At 44.7% G+C, this 19,147-nt stretch overlaps 4 protein-coding genes across 4 annotated transcripts; all 4 read left to right on the top strand.

The window, feature by feature from the left end:
* The first annotated feature begins 2,123 nt into the window (after positions 1-2,123).
* On the top strand, positions 2,124-3,718 carry LOC122773080 (odorant receptor 131-2-like). Its single transcript, XM_044031468.1, has one exon. The coding sequence runs from the start codon at positions 2,334-2,336 to the stop codon at positions 3,249-3,251; it is 918 nt and encodes a 305-aa protein (XP_043887403.1). The 5' UTR covers positions 2,124-2,333; the 3' UTR covers positions 3,252-3,718.
* Positions 3,719-7,083: 3,365 nt separating this feature from the next.
* LOC122773782 (odorant receptor 131-2-like) lies at positions 7,084-8,678 on the top strand. Its single transcript, XM_044032696.1, has one exon. The coding sequence runs from the start codon at positions 7,294-7,296 to the stop codon at positions 8,209-8,211; it is 918 nt and encodes a 305-aa protein (XP_043888631.1). The 5' UTR covers positions 7,084-7,293; the 3' UTR covers positions 8,212-8,678.
* A 3,365-nt stretch (positions 8,679-12,043) lies between these two features.
* On the top strand, positions 12,044-13,200 carry LOC122773758 (odorant receptor 131-2-like). The gene has a single exon (XM_044032663.1). It carries the CDS (start codon positions 12,254-12,256, stop codon positions 13,169-13,171), a length of 918 nt encoding a protein of 305 aa, XP_043888598.1. The 5' UTR covers positions 12,044-12,253; the 3' UTR covers positions 13,172-13,200.
* Positions 13,201-17,002: 3,802 nt separating this feature from the next.
* Positions 17,003-18,597, top strand: LOC122773780 (odorant receptor 131-2-like). The gene has a single exon (XM_044032694.1). The coding sequence runs from the start codon at positions 17,213-17,215 to the stop codon at positions 18,128-18,130; it is 918 nt and encodes a 305-aa protein (XP_043888629.1). The 5' UTR covers positions 17,003-17,212; the 3' UTR covers positions 18,131-18,597.
* The last annotated feature ends 550 nt before the right edge of the window (positions 18,598-19,147 follow it).

The raw sequence follows: 19,147 nt of genomic DNA, 5'->3' as shown, positions 1-19,147 counted from the left end.
AAGGAGGCCTGCTAAAGGATGATAAAGGTGTTGGGTCCCTAGCCACATTACCTGCAACTACCCTTCTCCACCACCGATGGAGCCAGCCATCAATGGAGTTGTGAAACTAGACCAAGTTGGCAGCGCAGGGGAGCTTTTGCCTACCAGAGCTGTTTCTACCCCCAACCACTTGACACAGCAAGTTGGATGTCTGGGTTGAGCCCATGGATTGTATCTGGACTGTGCCCTTGAGGGGACCCCCTGCTGAGCCTTGGTAGACACCTGGTCCACCACTGGTCTGCCCAGGGATCCTGCCCTACTCCAATAGAGGATTGCTCCAAGGGTGAAATGCCATAAAGTAGTGCATCACTACTGTTATCGGTGAACTGGCTCTGAATTAGGAATCAGATCACTTTGAATGATGGTGGCCAGCCATCAGACACAGCATCAATTCTGGCATGCCAACATCCAGAAACCCTTGCATCTTTGGTCTCAACTTCCTGGACAAGTGGGGGGTCGTAGTGGATTCGAAGCCCCACTCTACCTAGGCACTGAAACCATGGTCCTCCATTAGTACAGCAACCTTAAGACCCTCTGAGCATCAGAGTTACCAGTGAAGACCACATCAGAACATCAGCTGAGATGACAGCACCACTGCAGCCAGGACTGTCAGCAATGACAATGCCTGCAGATCCACTAAGACCACCACAGCTTGAGTCCCCAGTGGCAACAAAACCAGCAGTTGCCCAGAGTGGGCCCATATCACCATCCATACCCCAGCGGCTGCCCTTGGAGATAAGAGACCCTGTTAAATACCTCTTCAAGAGGAGTTGTTAGGACTTGCCCAGGGAGCAGCAACACCAGCTGAAACAGCTGCTGCAGACATTAAGGATGAGGACTGCACACACCCCATTCTAGTTCTCTGCCCATATGCCTTTTCCAACGACCCCTCCCCCTTGCTAAGTGGGTGGCAGCGCAGCAGAAAATAGGAAAGTGTAGATTCTGCCAGCAGGTGGAGAATCGTTATATACTGTACAGTACCAGGTTGCAGGGTGGCTGCATTGCAAGGTGTAGCTGCTTCTGACGGTGAAAACTGCAGGACCATTGACCCCCAACAGCTCCAGCTAGACCAGCAGCAAGATCTTGTTCTCACCCCGGTTCACGCCTGGGTAGGGGCTGGCCAATGACCAGAGGGGGCAGCAGTGTTCGTGCTGGACCTGGAGACCAAGGCGTTTTACTGTCAGTGGCCCTCTATTGTAGCCCAAGATGGCCTTTTGTACCGCCACTGGAAATCACCAGGAGGTCAACGTGATATTCTCCAGCTCCTGGTTCCTCAGAGCCTGTGGACTAGAGCCTACGTACTAAAGCTGGTCTGCGGTTTGGTGGTGTCAGGAATTTTCTGGGTACCTAAGACCCTTGCGCCAGCTGAGGGATGATTCGATTCGCCATGATGCTGCCACGACGTGGAGCTGTTCGTCAACCACTACGATGCCTGCACTGACCCACAAAAAAGTTACATTACTCCATTGCATCAGTACCAGGTGGGGCCGCTATTTGACAGGGTGGGCGCGAATGTCCAACATTCAGGAGTCAATCAAGTGCACCACTGGAGCACTGATGTTTGGGCATGAGCTTCAAATGCCAGTAGACCTGGTGGTTGGGGCCCCTCCGTAACAGGAAGTGAGTGGAGAACCATCGATGGACTATAACTACAACCTTTACGAACAGGTGATGGAAGTGTAGTGTCCTGTGAGGTCTGGGATGCAAGGACATGGATATTATGTTTGTGTCACAGATATGGTTCAGAGAATCGATTCACAAGCAAGCTGACGTGTAAAATAGTTGTAACAATGTGTTCACTATTTAGCATTATGTGGTTGGAAAATATTTAGTCTAAAGAGTAGAATGTTGGCACCATGATGAGGTTGGTGCAGGGAGAGACTTGTGTCCTGTTGGGCTGTGTTTGTGTTTTCAATATATTAGCTCTGCTGTTGAAAATAACATTAAAATGTCTTGTATGTTTCGTAATGTGATGCAGAGACAGTAACTATAGTTACCATCACCTGTGAGGTTTCTCATTGATGACAACATTGGTGAGTAAACTTGTGATGTGTTGTAGTTACTGTTATAAAGTCTTCACACACAGTTGTTGCTCACTGTGCAGCACAGAGCTCGGCAGAAAATTGTAACTGTGAACCACTTTTCAGGAACAGCTTGGTAAACTGAGTCTCTATGTATTTGAGACCCTAAAATGATGTGTATGTTTTCATCATCAGTTTTGACCGGTTGATTAACACTGACATCTATTGAGCTGAATTATTCTATCATCTTTAAGAGCTAAATTACTGCAGTAAATGGCAGCCAATGACTCTTCAGTGCGTGTAAACAATGACAGTGTCATTCTAGTTCAGGTTTTCATATCACTTTTCCTTTGCATCAACTTTTTGCTGATCACAGTCTTTTTCATGAAGGATTTCTTCTACACAACCATGCGCTACATCTTCTTTGCAATGACTCTCATGTCTGATTGTGTGATTTTAATCCTGAGTGATGTTCTGCTTCTTTTATTTCACTTTCATTTCACTATACAAATGTCCTTCTGCCTTATTGTGTATGTGACTGTGTCCTTATACACTTTTATCACTCCACTGACTCTGACAGTGATGACGCTGGAGCGCTTTGTGGCCATTTGCATGCCCCTGCGACACGGAGAGCTGTGCTCCACACGCAGCGCTCTGCACTGCATCCTCATCATTCATGCCATCAGCGCTCTGCCCGATGTGATTTTTCTCTCCATCTTCTTTGCGTCTGTGAACCACAGCTTCTACACCCAGAGCGGTGAGTGCTCTGTGGAGAATTTCATCCTCCATACCTGGCAGGGTCATCTTAGGTCTGCAATAAGTCAGTTTTACTTCTTGATCATGGTTATCATTATCATGTTCTCATACTTCAAAATAATGAAGGTGGCCAGGGCTGCATCAGGACAGAACAGGAAGTCGACAAGGAAAGGCCTCAGAACTGTGGTTCTTCATGGCTTTCAGCTGTTCCTCTGTCTTTTCTTGCTGTGGTGTCCTATCATTGAAGCTGCTGTGCGTCAGATTAACGTGGTGCTCTACGTTAATGTCAGGTACTTTAACTACATCGTGTTCATTCTTTCTCCGAGGTGTTTGAGTCCTCTCATTTACGGCCTCAGGGATGAAAGGTTTTTTGTTGATCTGAGAAGCTTTGTTCTTTGTGGTTTGTATAAGAAGCAATTGTCAAATGAATCGTGACTGACCTGTGAAATACACATAAAATAACACGTCTGCTTCTTTTTATTTTTGTAAAACACGCCGAGTTACCGCTGTGAATGAATATGTGCTGTACAAATTCATTTGAATTGTCTAGCCTTCATAGAAACATCTATTTATAAGTCATATGGCAAAAACAACATAAATGCTCAAATATGTGTCCAAAGACACTGACACTTACTTTAAATCAATGAAAACCAATCCTTCCAGATTTATGGACAATATTTTTTCATTTTTCAACCTCAGCTTCAGGACCTCTCGATTGTCATTGTTTGTGGTCACTTCTTATTTATCACTGTTACGAATATCTTGCGATTGTATGAACATTAAGACCAACTTCTGATATATATTGGTAAAAGTTATGCCTGTTTTGATGATGAATGCTGTAATAAGCCAGGTTTTGGATGTACGTGTGTATTATTAAATAAAATGACTCCATTACTCATTGAGTTAGCATGACCTCTCACATGAAGGTAAAATACCCTCAGAGAACTGTCACAGCTTCTCTGCTTTACTGGTATCACACCTGCATGGCATATACTCTTTCTTCTAGATACAAAAAGATAATGTGCAATTTACCTCAAAATATGCAATATGCACTTTAACTCCAACCACTTTCTGCCCTGAATCACCTTGAAACTTACAGTCTCGAACTGTCCAGGGTTTACCCCACTTATCGCCGACGTAGCTGAGATTGGCACAGCACCCCCTGTGACCCTCTGGTGGAGGATAAAGCGGTAGATGATGACTGACTGACTGACTGACATACAGTCTCTACTTTCTGGTTTGTTGTATATTTTTTTTAGTCTTGTTCTAGCTCTTTGTTATCTTTGAGAGCATGTGCTTATTGCGTGTTGTCATGACTTTGTCATATGGCATGTTTAAAGTACACATTGCAGTTCATTAGTGTGCTCTGGATCAGATCAGTATCACTTTATGACATAATCATGTTATTGTAAACAATATACGTTTCACTATTTAACAGGAAAGTTTGTTTGTAGTGTATAAGAATATTGTAAGAGCAATAAATTATCACTAGACTGCAGGTCTGGAATACAATAATGTCTCCGGCTGTTTCCATAGTCATGTGAGCTGTGCCGCTGAAGTATCTGAAGTAGCTGATTTGTATAGACTGTGTTAAAGATGTGCATTGAGAAGTAAACAGGAACTTCCTCATGAGAGGGTTGACTTTGCATCACCTACAATCTGGTTACAACAGAAGTCTGTATGACAGTCCTGAACAATGCTTGTCAAAGAAGCACAGATGCTTCCTGCGTTGACCAAATGGCACCAATGTCAGAACCTGTGCACCCTAGATGTACGATCATGAGAATGTGTAGAATAGGCTGACACAACCGTCAAATGTGGGGTTTAAGATAGGGATGTTAGAGAAACCTTTAAAAGTATGGACCTGCTCTTTTGCAGGCAGAATTGTTCGGAGATTCGGCAGGAACACATTCTCCCGAGCTGCTGCAGAGCTTGGTCTGATGCCTGCCTTGTAACCAAATAAAATCCCTTTTGTTCAATATGAGTCCTGTGTCAGAGGGGTTTCTTTCGACACCATCAACTGATCACCTATTGTTCGTAAGAAGGAAGCCTGACTAAAAATGAGACATTCCAGCTTCCAGTGAGGACAGTGTTGAGGAGGAAGCTGTGCATCAGGCCACCCCCTCTCCACGACAGCAGCACTGAAGGAGGCCTGCTAAAGGATGATAAAGGTGTTGGGTCCCTAGCCACATTACCTGCAACTACCCTTCTCCACCACCGATGGAGCCAGCCATCAATGGAGTTGTGAAACTAGACCAAGTTGGCAGCGCAGGGGAGCTTTTGCCTACCAGAGCTGTTTCTACCCCCAACCACTTGACACAGCAAGTTGGATGTCTGGGTTGAGCCCATGGATTGTATCTGGACTGTGCCCTTGAGGGGACCCCCTGCTGAGCCTTGGTAGACACCTGGTCCACCACTGGTCTGCCCAGGGATCCTGCCCTACTCCAATAGAGGATTGCTCCAAGGGTGAAATGCCATAAAGTAGTGCATCACTACTGTTATCGGTGAACTGGCTCTGAATTAGGAATCAGATCACTTTGAATGATGGTGGCCAGCCATCAGACACAGCATCAATTCTGGCATGCCAACATCCAGAAACCCTTGCATCTTTGGTCTCAACTTCCTGGACAAGTGGGGGGTCGTAGTGGATTCGAAGCCCCACTCTACCTAGGCACTGAAACCATGGTCCTCCATTAGTACAGCAACCTTAAGACCCTCTGAGCATCAGAGTTACCAGTGAAGACCACATCAGAACATCAGCTGAGATGACAGCACCACTGCAGCCAGGACTGTCAGCAATGACAATGCCTGCAGATCCACTAAGACCACCACAGCTTGAGTCCCCAGTGGCAACAAAACCAGCAGTTGCCCAGAGTGGGCCCATATCACCATCCATACCCCAGCGGCTGCCCTTGGAGATAAGAGACCCTGTTAAATACCTCTTCAAGAGGAGTTGTTAGGACTTGCCCAGGGAGCAGCAACACCAGCTGAAACAGCTGCTGCAGACATTAAGGATGAGGACTGCACACACCCCATTCTAGTTCTCTGCCCATATGCCTTTTCCAACGACCCCTCCCCCTTGCTAAGTGGGTGGCAGCGCAGCAGAAAATAGGAAAGTGTAGATTCTGCCAGCAGGTGGAGAATCGTTATATACTGTACAGTACCAGGTTGCAGGGTGGCTGCATTGCAAGGTGTAGCTGCTTCTGACGGTGAAAACTGCAGGACCATTGACCCCCAACAGCTCCAGCTAGACCAGCAGCAAGATCTTGTTCTCACCCCGGTTCACGCCTGGGTAGGGGCTGGCCAATGACCAGAGGGGGCAGCAGTGTTCGTGCTGGACCTGGAGACCAAGGCGTTTTACTGTCAGTGGCCCTCTATTGTAGCCCAAGATGGCCTTTTGTACCGCCACTGGAAATCACCAGGAGGTCAACGTGATATTCTCCAGCTCCTGGTTCCTCAGAGCCTGTGGACTAGAGCCTACGTACTAAAGCTGGTCTGCGGTTTGGTGGTGTCAGGAATTTTCTGGGTACCTAAGACCCTTGCGCCAGCTGAGGGATGATTCGATTCGCCATGATGCTGCCACGACGTGGAGCTGTTCGTCAACCACTACGATGCCTGCACTGACCCACAAAAAAGTTACATTACTCCATTGCATCAGTACCAGGTGGGGCCGCTATTTGACAGGGTGGGCGCGAATGTCCAACATTCAGGAGTCAATCAAGTGCACCACTGGAGCACTGATGTTTGGGCATGAGCTTCAAATGCCAGTAGACCTGGTGGTTGGGGCCCCTCCGTAACAGGAAGTGAGTGGAGAACCATCGATGGACTATAACTACAACCTTTACGAACAGGTGATGGAAGTGTAGTGTCCTGTGAGGTCTGGGATGCAAGGACATGGATATTATGTTTGTGTCACAGATATGGTTCAGAGAATCGATTCACAAGCAAGCTGACGTGTAAAATAGTTGTAACAATGTGTTCACTATTTAGCATTATGTGGTTGGAAAATATTTAGTCTAAAGAGTAGAATGTTGGCACCATGATGAGGTTGGTGCAGGGAGAGACTTGTGTCCTGTTGGGCTGTGTTTGTGTTTTCAATATATTAGCTCTGCTGTTGAAAATAACATTAAAATGTCTTGTATGTTTCGTAATGTGATGCAGAGACAGTAACTATAGTTACCATCACCTGTGAGGTTTCTCATTGATGACAACATTGGTGAGTAAACTTGTGATGTGTTGTAGTTACTGTTATAAAGTCTTCACACACAGTTGTTGCTCACTGTGCAGCACAGAGCTCGGCAGAAAATTGTAACTGTGAACCACTTTTCAGGAACAGCTTGGTAAACTGAGTCTCTATGTATTTGAGACCCTAAAATGATGTGTATGTTTTCATCATCAGTTTTGACCGGTTGATTAACACTGACATCTATTGAGCTGAATTATTCTATCATCTTTAAGAGCTAAATTACTGCAGTAAATGGCAGCCAATGACTCTTCAGTGCGTGTAAACAATGACAGTGTCATTCTAGTTCAGGTTTTCATATCACTTTTCCTTTGCATCAACTTTTTGCTGATCACAGTCTTTTTCATGAAGGATTTCTTCTACACAACCATGCGCTACATCTTCTTTGCAATGACTCTCATGTCTGATTGTGTGATTTTAATCCTGAGTGATGTTCTGCTTCTTTTATTTCACTTTCATTTCACTATACAAATGTCCTTCTGCCTTATTGTGTATGTGACTGTGTCCTTATACACTTTTATCACTCCACTGACTCTGACAGTGATGACGCTGGAGCGCTTTGTGGCCATTTGCATGCCCCTGCGACACGGAGAGCTGTGCTCCACACGCAGCGCTCTGCACTGCATCCTCATCATTCATGCCATCAGCGCTCTGCCCGATGTGATTTTTCTCTCCATCTTCTTTGCGTCTGTGAACCACAGCTTCTACACCCAGAGCGGTGAGTGCTCTGTGGAGAATTTCATCCTCCATACCTGGCAGGGTCATCTTAGGTCTGCAATAAGTCAGTTTTACTTCTTGATCATGGTTATCATTATCATGTTCTCATACTTCAAAATAATGAAGGTGGCCAGGGCTGCATCAGGACAGAACAGGAAGTCGACAAGGAAAGGCCTCAGAACTGTGGTTCTTCATGGCTTTCAGCTGTTCCTCTGTCTTTTCTTGCTGTGGTGTCCTATCATTGAAGCTGCTGTGCGTCAGATTAACGTGGTGCTCTACGTTAATGTCAGGTACTTTAACTACATCGTGTTCATTCTTTCTCCGAGGTGTTTGAGTCCTCTCATTTACGGCCTCAGGGATGAAAGGTTTTTTGTTGATCTGAGAAGCTTTGTTCTTTGTGGTTTGTATAAGAAGCAATTGTCAAATGAATCGTGACTGACCTGTGAAATACACATAAAATAACACGTCTGCTTCTTTTTATTTTTGTAAAACACGCCGAGTTACCGCTGTGAATGAATATGTGCTGTACAAATTCATTTGAATTGTCTAGCCTTCATAGAAACATCTATTTATAAGTCATATGGCAAAAACAACATAAATGCTCAAATATGTGTCCAAAGACACTGACACTTACTTTAAATCAATGAAAACCAATCCTTCCAGATTTATGGACAATATTTTTTCATTTTTCAACCTCAGCTTCAGGACCTCTCGATTGTCATTGTTTGTGGTCACTTCTTATTTATCACTGTTACGAATATCTTGCGATTGTATGAACATTAAGACCAACTTCTGATATATATTGGTAAAAGTTATGCCTGTTTTGATGATGAATGCTGTAATAAGCCAGGTTTTGGATGTACGTGTGTATTATTAAATAAAATGACTCCATTACTCATTGAGTTAGCATGACCTCTCACATGAAGGTAAAATACCCTCAGAGAACTGTCACAGCTTCTCTGCTTTACTGGTATCACACCTGCATGGCATATACTCTTTCTTCTAGATACAAAAAGATAATGTGCAATTTACCTCAAAATATGCAATATGCACTTTAACTCCAACCACTTTCTGCCCTGAATCACCTTGAAACTTACAGTCTCGAACTGTCCAGGGTTTACCCCACTTATCGCCGACGTAGCTGAGATTGGCACAGCACCCCCTGTGACCCTCTGGTGGAGGATAAAGCGGTAGATGATGACTGACTGACTGACTGACATACAGTCTCTACTTTCTGGTTTGTTGTATATTTTTTTTAGTCTTGTTCTAGCTCTTTGTTATCTTTGAGAGCATGTGCTTATTGCGTGTTGTCATGACTTTGTCATATGGCATGTTTAAAGTACACATTGCAGTTCATTAGTGTGCTCTGGATCAGATCAGTATCACTTTATGACATAATCATGTTATTGTAAACAATATACGTTTCACTATTTAACAGGAAAGTTTGTTTGTAGTGTATAAGAATATTGTAAGAGCAATAAATTATCACTAGACTGCAGGTCTGGAATACAATAATGTCTCCGGCTGTTTCCATAGTCATGTGAGCTGTGCCGCTGAAGTATCTGAAGTAGCTGATTTGTATAGACTGTGTTAAAGATGTGCATTGAGAAGTAAACAGGAACTTCCTCATGAGAGGGTTGACTTTGCATCACCTACAATCTGGTTACAACAGAAGTCTGTATGACAGTCCTGAACAATGCTTGTCAAAGAAGCACAGATGCTTCCTGCGTTGACCAAATGGCACCAATGTCAGAACCTGTGCACCCTAGATGTACGATCATGAGAATGTGTAGAATAGGCTGACACAACCGTCAAATGTGGGGTTTAAGATAGGGATGTTAGAGAAACCTTTAAAAGTATGGACCTGCTCTTTTGCAGGCAGAATTGTTCGGAGATTCGGCAGGAACACATTCTCCCGAGCTGCTGCAGAGCTTGGTCTGATGCCTGCCTTGTAACCAAATAAAATCCCTTTTGTTCAATATGAGTCCTGTGTCAGAGGGGTTTCTTTCGACACCATCAACTGATCACCTATTGTTCGTAAGAAGGAAGCCTGACTAAAAATGAGACATTCCAGCTTCCAGTGAGGACAGTGTTGAGGAGGAAGCTGTGCATCAGGCCACCCCCTCTCCACGACAGCAGCACTGAAGGAGGCCTGCTAAAGGATGATAAAGGTGTTGGGTCCCTAGCCACATTACCTGCAACTACCCTTCTCCACCACCGATGGAGCCAGCCATCAATGGAGTTGTGAAACTAGACCAAGTTGGCAGCGCAGGGGAGCTTTTGCCTACCAGAGCTGTTTCTACCCCCAACCACTTGACACAGCAAGTTGGATGTCTGGGTTGAGCCCATGGATTGTATCTGGACTGTGCCCTTGAGGGGACCCCCTGCTGAGCCTTGGTAGACACCTGGTCCACCACTGGTCTGCCCAGGGATCCTGCCCTACTCCAATAGAGGATTGCTCCAAGGGTGAAATGCCATAAAGTAGTGCATCACTACTGTTATCGGTGAACTGGCTCTGAATTAGGAATCAGATCACTTTGAATGATGGTGGCCAGCCATCAGACACAGCATCAATTCTGGCATGCCAACATCCAGAAACCCTTGCATCTTTGGTCTCAACTTCCTGGACAAGTGGGGGGTCGTAGTGGATTCGAAGCCCCACTCTACCTAGGCACTGAAACCATGGTCCTCCATTAGTACAGCAACCTTAAGACCCTCTGAGCATCAGAGTTACCAGTGAAGACCACATCAGAACATCAGCTGAGATGACAGCACCACTGCAGCCAGGACTGTCAGCAATGACAATGCCTGCAGATCCACTAAGACCACCACAGCTTGAGTCCCCAGTGGCAACAAAACCAGCAGTTGCCCAGAGTGGGCCCATATCACCATCCATACCCCAGCGGCTGCCCTTGGAGATAAGAGACCCTGTTAAATACCTCTTCAAGAGGAGTTGTTAGGACTTGCCCAGGGAGCAGCAACACCAGCTGAAACAGCTGCTGCAGACATTAAGGATGAGGACTGCACACACCCCATTCTAGTTCTCTGCCCATATGCCTTTTCCAACGACCCCTCCCCCTTGCTAAGTGGGTGGCAGCGCAGCAGAAAATAGGAAAGTGTAGATTCTGCCAGCAGGTGGAGAATCGTTATATACTGTACAGTACCAGGTTGCAGGGTGGCTGCATTGCAAGGTGTAGCTGCTTCTGACGGTGAAAACTGCAGGACCATTGACCCCCAACAGCTCCAGCTAGACCAGCAGCAAGATCTTGTTCTCACCCCGGTTCACGCCTGGGTAGGGGCTGGCCAATGACCAGAGGGGGCAGCAGTGTTCGTGCTGGACCTGGAGACCAAGGCGTTTTACTGTCAGTGGCCCTCTATTGTAGCCCAAGATGGCCTTTTGTACCGCCACTGGAAATCACCAGGAGGTCAACGTGATATTCTCCAGCTCCTGGTTCCTCAGAGCCTGTGGACTAGAGCCTACGTACTAAAGCTGGTCTGCGGTTTGGTGGTGTCAGGAATTTTCTGGGTACCTAAGACCCTTGCGCCAGCTGAGGGATGATTCGATTCGCCATGATGCTGCCACGACGTGGAGCTGTTCGTCAACCACTACGATGCCTGCACTGACCCACAAAAAAGTTACATTACTCCATTGCATCAGTACCAGGTGGGGCCGCTATTTGACAGGGTGGGCGCGAATGTCCAACATTCAGGAGTCAATCAAGTGCACCACTGGAGCACTGATGTTTGGGCATGAGCTTCAAATGCCAGTAGACCTGGTGGTTGGGGCCCCTCCGTAACAGGAAGTGAGTGGAGAACCATCGATGGACTATAACTACAACCTTTACGAACAGGTGATGGAAGTGTAGTGTCCTGTGAGGTCTGGGATGCAAGGACATGGATATTATGTTTGTGTCACAGATATGGTTCAGAGAATCGATTCACAAGCAAGCTGACGTGTAAAATAGTTGTAACAATGTGTTCACTATTTAGCATTATGTGGTTGGAAAATATTTAGTCTAAAGAGTAGAATGTTGGCACCATGATGAGGTTGGTGCAGGGAGAGACTTGTGTCCTGTTGGGCTGTGTTTGTGTTTTCAATATATTAGCTCTGCTGTTGAAAATAACATTAAAATGTCTTGTATGTTTCGTAATGTGATGCAGAGACAGTAACTATAGTTACCATCACCTGTGAGGTTTCTCATTGATGACAACATTGGTGAGTAAACTTGTGATGTGTTGTAGTTACTGTTATAAAGTCTTCACACACAGTTGTTGCTCACTGTGCAGCACAGAGCTCGGCAGAAAATTGTAACTGTGAACCACTTTTCAGGAACAGCTTGGTAAACTGAGTCTCTATGTATTTGAGACCCTAAAATGATGTGTATGTTTTCATCATCAGTTTTGACCGGTTGATTAACACTGACATCTATTGAGCTGAATTATTCTATCATCTTTAAGAGCTAAATTACTGCAGTAAATGGCAGCCAATGACTCTTCAGTGCGTGTAAACAATGACAGTGTCATTCTAGTTCAGGTTTTCATATCACTTTTCCTTTGCATCAACTTTTTGCTGATCACAGTCTTTTTCATGAAGGATTTCTTCTACACAACCATGCGCTACATCTTCTTTGCAATGACTCTCATGTCTGATTGTGTGATTTTAATCCTGAGTGATGTTCTGCTTCTTTTATTTCACTTTCATTTCACTATACAAATGTCCTTCTGCCTTATTGTGTATGTGACTGTGTCCTTATACACTTTTATCACTCCACTGACTCTGACAGTGATGACGCTGGAGCGCTTTGTGGCCATTTGCATGCCCCTGCGACACGGAGAGCTGTGCTCCACACGCAGCGCTCTGCACTGCATCCTCATCATTCATGCCATCAGCGCTCTGCCCGATGTGATTTTTCTCTCCATCTTCTTTGCGTCTGTGAACCACAGCTTCTACACCCAGAGCGGTGAGTGCTCTGTGGAGAAGTTCATCCTCCATACCTGGCAGGGTCATCTTAGGTCTGCAATAAGTCAGTTTTACTTCTTGATCATGGTTATCATTATCATGTTCTCATACTTCAAAATAATGAAGGTGGCCAGGGCTGCATCAGGACAGAACAGGAAGTCGACAAGGAAAGGCCTCAGAACTGTGGTTCTTCATGGCTTTCAGCTGTTCCTCTGTCTTTTCTTGCTGTGGTGTCCTATCATTGAAGCTGCTGTGCTTCAGATTAACCTGGTGCTCTACGTTAATGTCAGGTACTTTAACTACATCGTGTTCATTCTTTCTCCGAGGTGTTTGAGTCCTCTCATTTACGGCCTCAGGGATGAAAGGTTTTTTGTTGATCTGAGAAGCTTTGTTCTTTGTGGTTTGTATAAGAAGCAATTGTCAAATGAATCGTGACTGACCTGTGAAATACACATAAAATAACACGTCTGCTTCTTTTTATTTTTGTAAAACACCCGAGTTACCGCTGTGAATGAATATGTGCTGTACAAATTCATTTGAATTGTCTAGCCTTCATAGAAACATCTATTTATAAGTCATATGGCAAAAACAACATAAATGCTCAAATATGTGTCCAAAGACACTGACACTTACTTTAAATCAATGAAAACCAATCCTTCCAGATTTATGGACAATATTTTTTCATTTTTCAACCTCAGCTTCAGGACCTCTCGATTGTCATTGTTTGTGGTCACTTCTTATTTATCACTGTTACGAATATCTTGCGATTGTATGAACATTAAGACCAACTTCTGATATATATTGGTAAAAGTTATGCCTGTTTTGATGATGAATGCTGTAATAAGCCAGGTTTTGGATGTACGTGTGTATTATTAAATAAAATGACTCCATTACTCATTGAGTTAGCATGACCTCTCACATGAAGGTAAAATACCCTCAGAGAACTGTCACAGCTTCTCTGCTTTACTGGTATCACACCTGCATGGCATATACTCTTTCTTCTAGATACAAAAAGATAATGTGCAATTTACCTCAAAATATGCAATATGCACTTTAACTCCAACCACTTTCTGCCCTGAATCACCTTGAAACTTACAGTCTCGAACTGTCCAGGGTTTACCCCACTTATCGCCGACGTAGCTGAGATTGGCACAGCACCCCCTGTGACCCTCTGGTGGAGGATAAAGCGGTAGATGATGACTGACTGACTGACTGACATACAGTCTCTACTTTCTGGTTTGTTGTATATTTTTTTTAGTCTTGTTCTAGCTCTTTGTTATCTTTGAGAGCATGTGCTTATTGCGTGTTGTCATGACTTTGTCATATGGCATGTTTAAAGTACACATTGCAGTTCATTAGTGTGCTCTGGATCAGATCAGTATCACTTTATGACATAATCATGTTATTGTAAACAATATACGTTTCACTATTTAACAGGAAAGTTTGTTTGTAGTGTATAAGAATATTGTAAGAGCAATAAATTATCACTAGACTGCAGGTCTGGAATACAATAATGTCTCCGGCTGTTTCCATAGTCATGTGAGCTGTGCCGCTGAAGTATCTGAAGTAGCTGATTTGTATAGACTGTGTTAAAGATGTGCATTGAGAAGTAAACAGGAACTTCCTCATGAGAGGGTTGACTTTGCATCACCTACAATCTGGTTACAACAGAAGTCTGTATGACAGTCCTGAACAATGCTTGTCAAAGAAGCACAGATGCTTCCTGCGTTGACCAAATGGCACCAATGTCAGAACCTGTGCACCCTAGATGTACGATCATGAGAATGTGTAGAATAGGCTGACACAACCGTCAAATGTGGGGTTTAAGATAGGGATGTTAGAGAAACCTTTAAAAGTATGGACCTGCTCTTTTGCAGGCAGAATTGTTCGGAGATTCGGCAGGAACACATTCTCCCGAGCTGCTGCAGAGCTTGGTCTGATGCCTGCCTTGTAACCAAATAAAATCCCTTTTGTTCAATATGAGTCCTGTGTCAGAGGGGTTTCTTTCGACACCATCAACTGATCACCTATTGTTCGTAAGAAGGAAGCCTGACTAAAAATGAGACATTCCAGCTTCCAGTGAGGACAGTGTTGAGGAGGAAGCTGTGCATCAGGCCACCCCCTCTCCACGACAGCAGCACTGAAGGAGGCCTGCTAAAGGATGATAAAGGTGTTGGGTCCCTAGCCACATTACCTGCAACTACCCTTCTCCACCACCGATGGAGCCAGCCATCAATGGAGTTGTGAAACTAGACCAAGTTGGCAGCGCAGGGGAGCTTTTGCCTACCAGAGCTGTTTCTACCCCCAACCACTTGACACAGCAAGTTGGATGTCTGGGTTGAGCCCATGGATTGTATCTGGACTGTGCCCTTGAGGGGACCCCCTGCTGAGCCTTGGTAGACACCTGGTCCACCACTGGTCTGCCCAGGGATCCTGCCCTACTCCAATAGAGGATTGCTCCAAGGGTGAAATGCCATAAAGTAGTGCATCACTACTGTTATCGGTGAACTGGCTCTGAATTAGGAATCAGATCACTTTGAATGATGGTGGCCAGCCATCAGACACAGCATCAATTCTGGCATGCCAACATCCAGAAACCCTTGCATCTTTGGTCTCAACTTCCTGGACAAGTGGGGGGTCGTAGTGGATTCGAAGCCCCACTCTACCTAGGCACTGAAACCATGGTCCTCCATTAGTACAGCAACCTTAAGACCCTCTGAGCATCAGAGTTACCAGTGAAGACCACATCAGAACATCAGCTGAGATGACAGCACCACTGCAGCCAGGACTGTCAGCAATGACAATGCCTGCAGATCCACTAAGACCACCACAGCTTGAGTCCCCAGTGGCAACAAAACCAGCAGTTGCCCAGAGTGGGCCCATATCACCATCCATACCCCAGCGGCTGCCCTTGGAGATAAGAGACCCTGTTAAATACCTCTTCAAGAGGAGTTGTTAGGACTTGCCCAGGGAGCAGCAACACCAGCTGAAACAGCTGCTGCAGACATTAAGGATGAGGACTGCACACACCCCATTCTAGTTCTCTGCCCATATGCCTTTTCCAACGACCCCTCCCCCTTGCTAAGTGGGTGGCAGCGCAGCAGAAAATAGGAAAGTGTAGATTCTGCCAGCAGGTGGAGAATCGTTATATACTGTACAGTACCAGGTTGCAGGGTGGCTGCATTGCAAGGTGTAGCTGCTTCTGACGGTGAAAACTGCAGGACCATTGACCCCCAACAGCTCCAGCTAGACCAGCAGCAAGATCTTGTTCTCACCCCGGTTCACGCCTGGGTAGGGGCTGGCCAATGACCAGAGGGGGCAGCAGTGTTCGTGCTGGACCTGGAGACCAAGGCGTTTTACTGTCAGTGGCCCTCTATTGTAGCCCAAGATGGCCTTTTGTACCGCCACTGGAAATCACCAGGAGGTCAACGTGATATTCTCCAGCTCCTGGTTCCTCAGAGCCTGTGGACTAGAGCCTACGTACTAAAGCTGGTCTGCGGTTTGGTGGTGTCAGGAATTTTCTGGGTACCTAAGACCCTTGCGCCAGCTGAGGGATGATTCGATTCGCCATGATGCTGCCACGACGTGGAGCTGTTCGTCAACCACTACGATGCCTGCACTGACCCACAAAAAAGTTACATTACTCCATTGCATCAGTACCAGGTGGGGCCGCTATTTGACAGGGTGGGCGCGAATGTCCAACATTCAGGAGTCAATCAAGTGCACCACTGGAGCACTGATGTTTGGGCATGAGCTTCAAATGCCAGTAGACCTGGTGGTTGGGGCCCCTCCGTAACAGGAAGTGAGTGGAGAACCATCGATGGACTATAACTACAACCTTTACGAACAGGTGATGGAAGTGTAGTGTCCTGTGAGGTCTGGGATGCAAGGACATGGATATTATGTTTGTGTCACAGATATGGTTCAGAGAATCGATTCACAAGCAAGCTGACGTGTAAAATAGTTGTAACAATGTGTTCACTATTTAGCATTATGTGGTTGGAAAATATTTAGTCTAAAGAGTAGAATGTTGGCACCATGATGAGGTTGGTGCAGGGAGAGACTTGTGTCCTGTTGGGCTGTGTTTGTGTTTTCAATATATTAGCTCTGCTGTTGAAAATAACATTAAAATGTCTTGTATGTTTCGTAATGTGATGCAGAGACAGTAACTATAGTTACCATCACCTGTGAGGTTTCTCATTGATGACAACATTGGTGAGTAAACTTGTGATGTGTTGTAGTTACTGTTATAAAGTCTTCACACACAGTTGTTGCTCACTGTGCAGCACAGAGCTCGGCAGAAAATTGTAACTGTGAACCACTTTTCAGGAACAGCTTGGTAAACTGAGTCTCTATGTATTTGAGACCCTAAAATGATGTGTATGTTTTCATCATCAGTTTTGACCGGTTGATTAACACTGACATCTATTGAGCTGAATTATTCTATCATCTTTAAGAGCTAAATTACTGCAGTAAATGGCAGCCAATGACTCTTCAGTGCGTGTAAACAATGACAGTGTCATTCTAGTTCAGGTTTTCATATCACTTTTCCTTTGCATCAACTTTTTGCTGATCACAGTCTTTTTCATGAAGGATTTCTTCTACACAACCATGCGCTACATCTTCTTTGCAATGACTCTCATGTCTGATTGTGTGATTTTAATCCTGAGTGATGTTCTGCTTCTTTTATTTCACTTTCATTTCACTATACAAATGTCCTTCTGCCTTATTGTGTATGTGACTGTGTCCTTATACACTTTTATCACTCCACTGACTCTGACAGTGATGACGCTGGAGCGCTTTGTGGCCATTTGCATGCCCCTGCGACACGGAGAGCTGTGCTCCACACGCAGCGCTCTGCACTGCATCCTCATCATTCATGCCATCAGCGCTCTGCCCGATGTGATTTTTCTCTCCATCTTCTTTGCGTCTGTGAACCACAGCTTCTACACCCAGAGCGGTGAGTGCTCTGTGGAGAATTTCATCCTCCATACCTGGCAGGGTCATCTTAGGTCTGCAATAAGTCAGTTTTACTTCTTGATCATGGTTATCATTATCATGTTCTCATACTTCAAAATAATGAAGGTGGCCAGGGCTGCATCAGGACAGAACAGGAAGTCGACAAGGAAAGGCCTCAGAACTGTGGTTCTTCATGGCTTTCAGCTGTTCCTCTGTCTTTTCTTGCTGTGGTGTCCTATCATTGAAGCTGCTGTGCGTCAGATTAACGTGGTGCTCTACGTTAATGTCAGGTACTTTAACTACATCGTGTTCATTCTTTCTCCGAGGTGTTTGAGTCCTCTCATTTACGGCCTCAGGGATGAAAGGTTTTTTGTTGATCTGAGAAGCTTTGTTCTTTGTGGTTTGTATAAGAAGCAATTGTCAAATGAATCGTGACTGACCTGTGAAATACACATAAAATAACACGTCTGCTTCTTTTTATTTTTGTAAAACACGCCGAGTTACCGCTGTGAATGAATATGTGCTGTACAAATTCATTTGAATTGTCTAGCCTTCATAGAAACATCTATTTATAAGTCATATGGCAAAAACAACATAAATGCTCAAATATGTGTCCAAAGACACTGACACTTACTTTAAATCAATGAAAACCAATCCTTCCAGATTTATGGACAATATTTTTTCATTTTTCAACCTCAGCTTCAGGACCTCTCGATTGTCATTGTTTGTGGTCACTTCTTATTTATCACTGTTACGAATATCTTGCGATTGTATGAACATTAAGACCAACTTCTGATATATATTGGTAAAAGTTATGCCTGTTTTGATGATGAATGCTGTAATAAGCCAGGTTTTGGATGTACGTGTGTATTATTAAATAAAATGACTCCATTACTCATTGAGTTAGCATGACCTCTCACATGAAGGTAAAATACCCTCAGAGAACTGTCACAGCTTCTCTGCTTTACTGGTATCACACCTGCATGGCATATACTCTTTCTTCTAGATACAAAAAGATAATGTGCAATTTACCTCAAAATATGCAATATGCACTTTAACTCCAACCACTTTCTGCCCTGAATCACCTTGAAACTTACAGTCTCGAACTGTCCAGGGTTTACCCCACTTATCGCCGACGTAGCTGAGATTGGCACAGCACCCCCTGTGACCCTCTGGTGGAGGATAAAGCGGTAGATGATGACTGACTGACATACAGTCTCTACTTTCTGGTTTGTTGTATATTTTTTTTAGTCTTGTTCTAGCTCTTTGTTATCTTTGAGAGCATGTGCTTATTGCGTGTTGTCATGACTTTGTCATATGGCATGTTTAAAGTGCACATTGCAGTTCATTAGTGTGCTCTGGATCAGATCAGTATCACTTTATGACATAATCATGTTATTGTAAACAATATACGTTTCACTATTTAACAGGAAAGTTTGTTTGTAGTGTATA

The sequence above is a fragment of the Solea senegalensis genome, linkage group LG8 (genome assembly GCF_019176455.1).
Source record: "Solea senegalensis isolate Sse05_10M linkage group LG8, IFAPA_SoseM_1, whole genome shotgun sequence".
Classification (NCBI taxonomy): Eukaryota; Metazoa; Chordata; class Actinopteri; order Pleuronectiformes; family Soleidae; genus Solea; species Solea senegalensis.
This window is presented reverse-complemented; position numbering and strand designations above follow the sequence as displayed.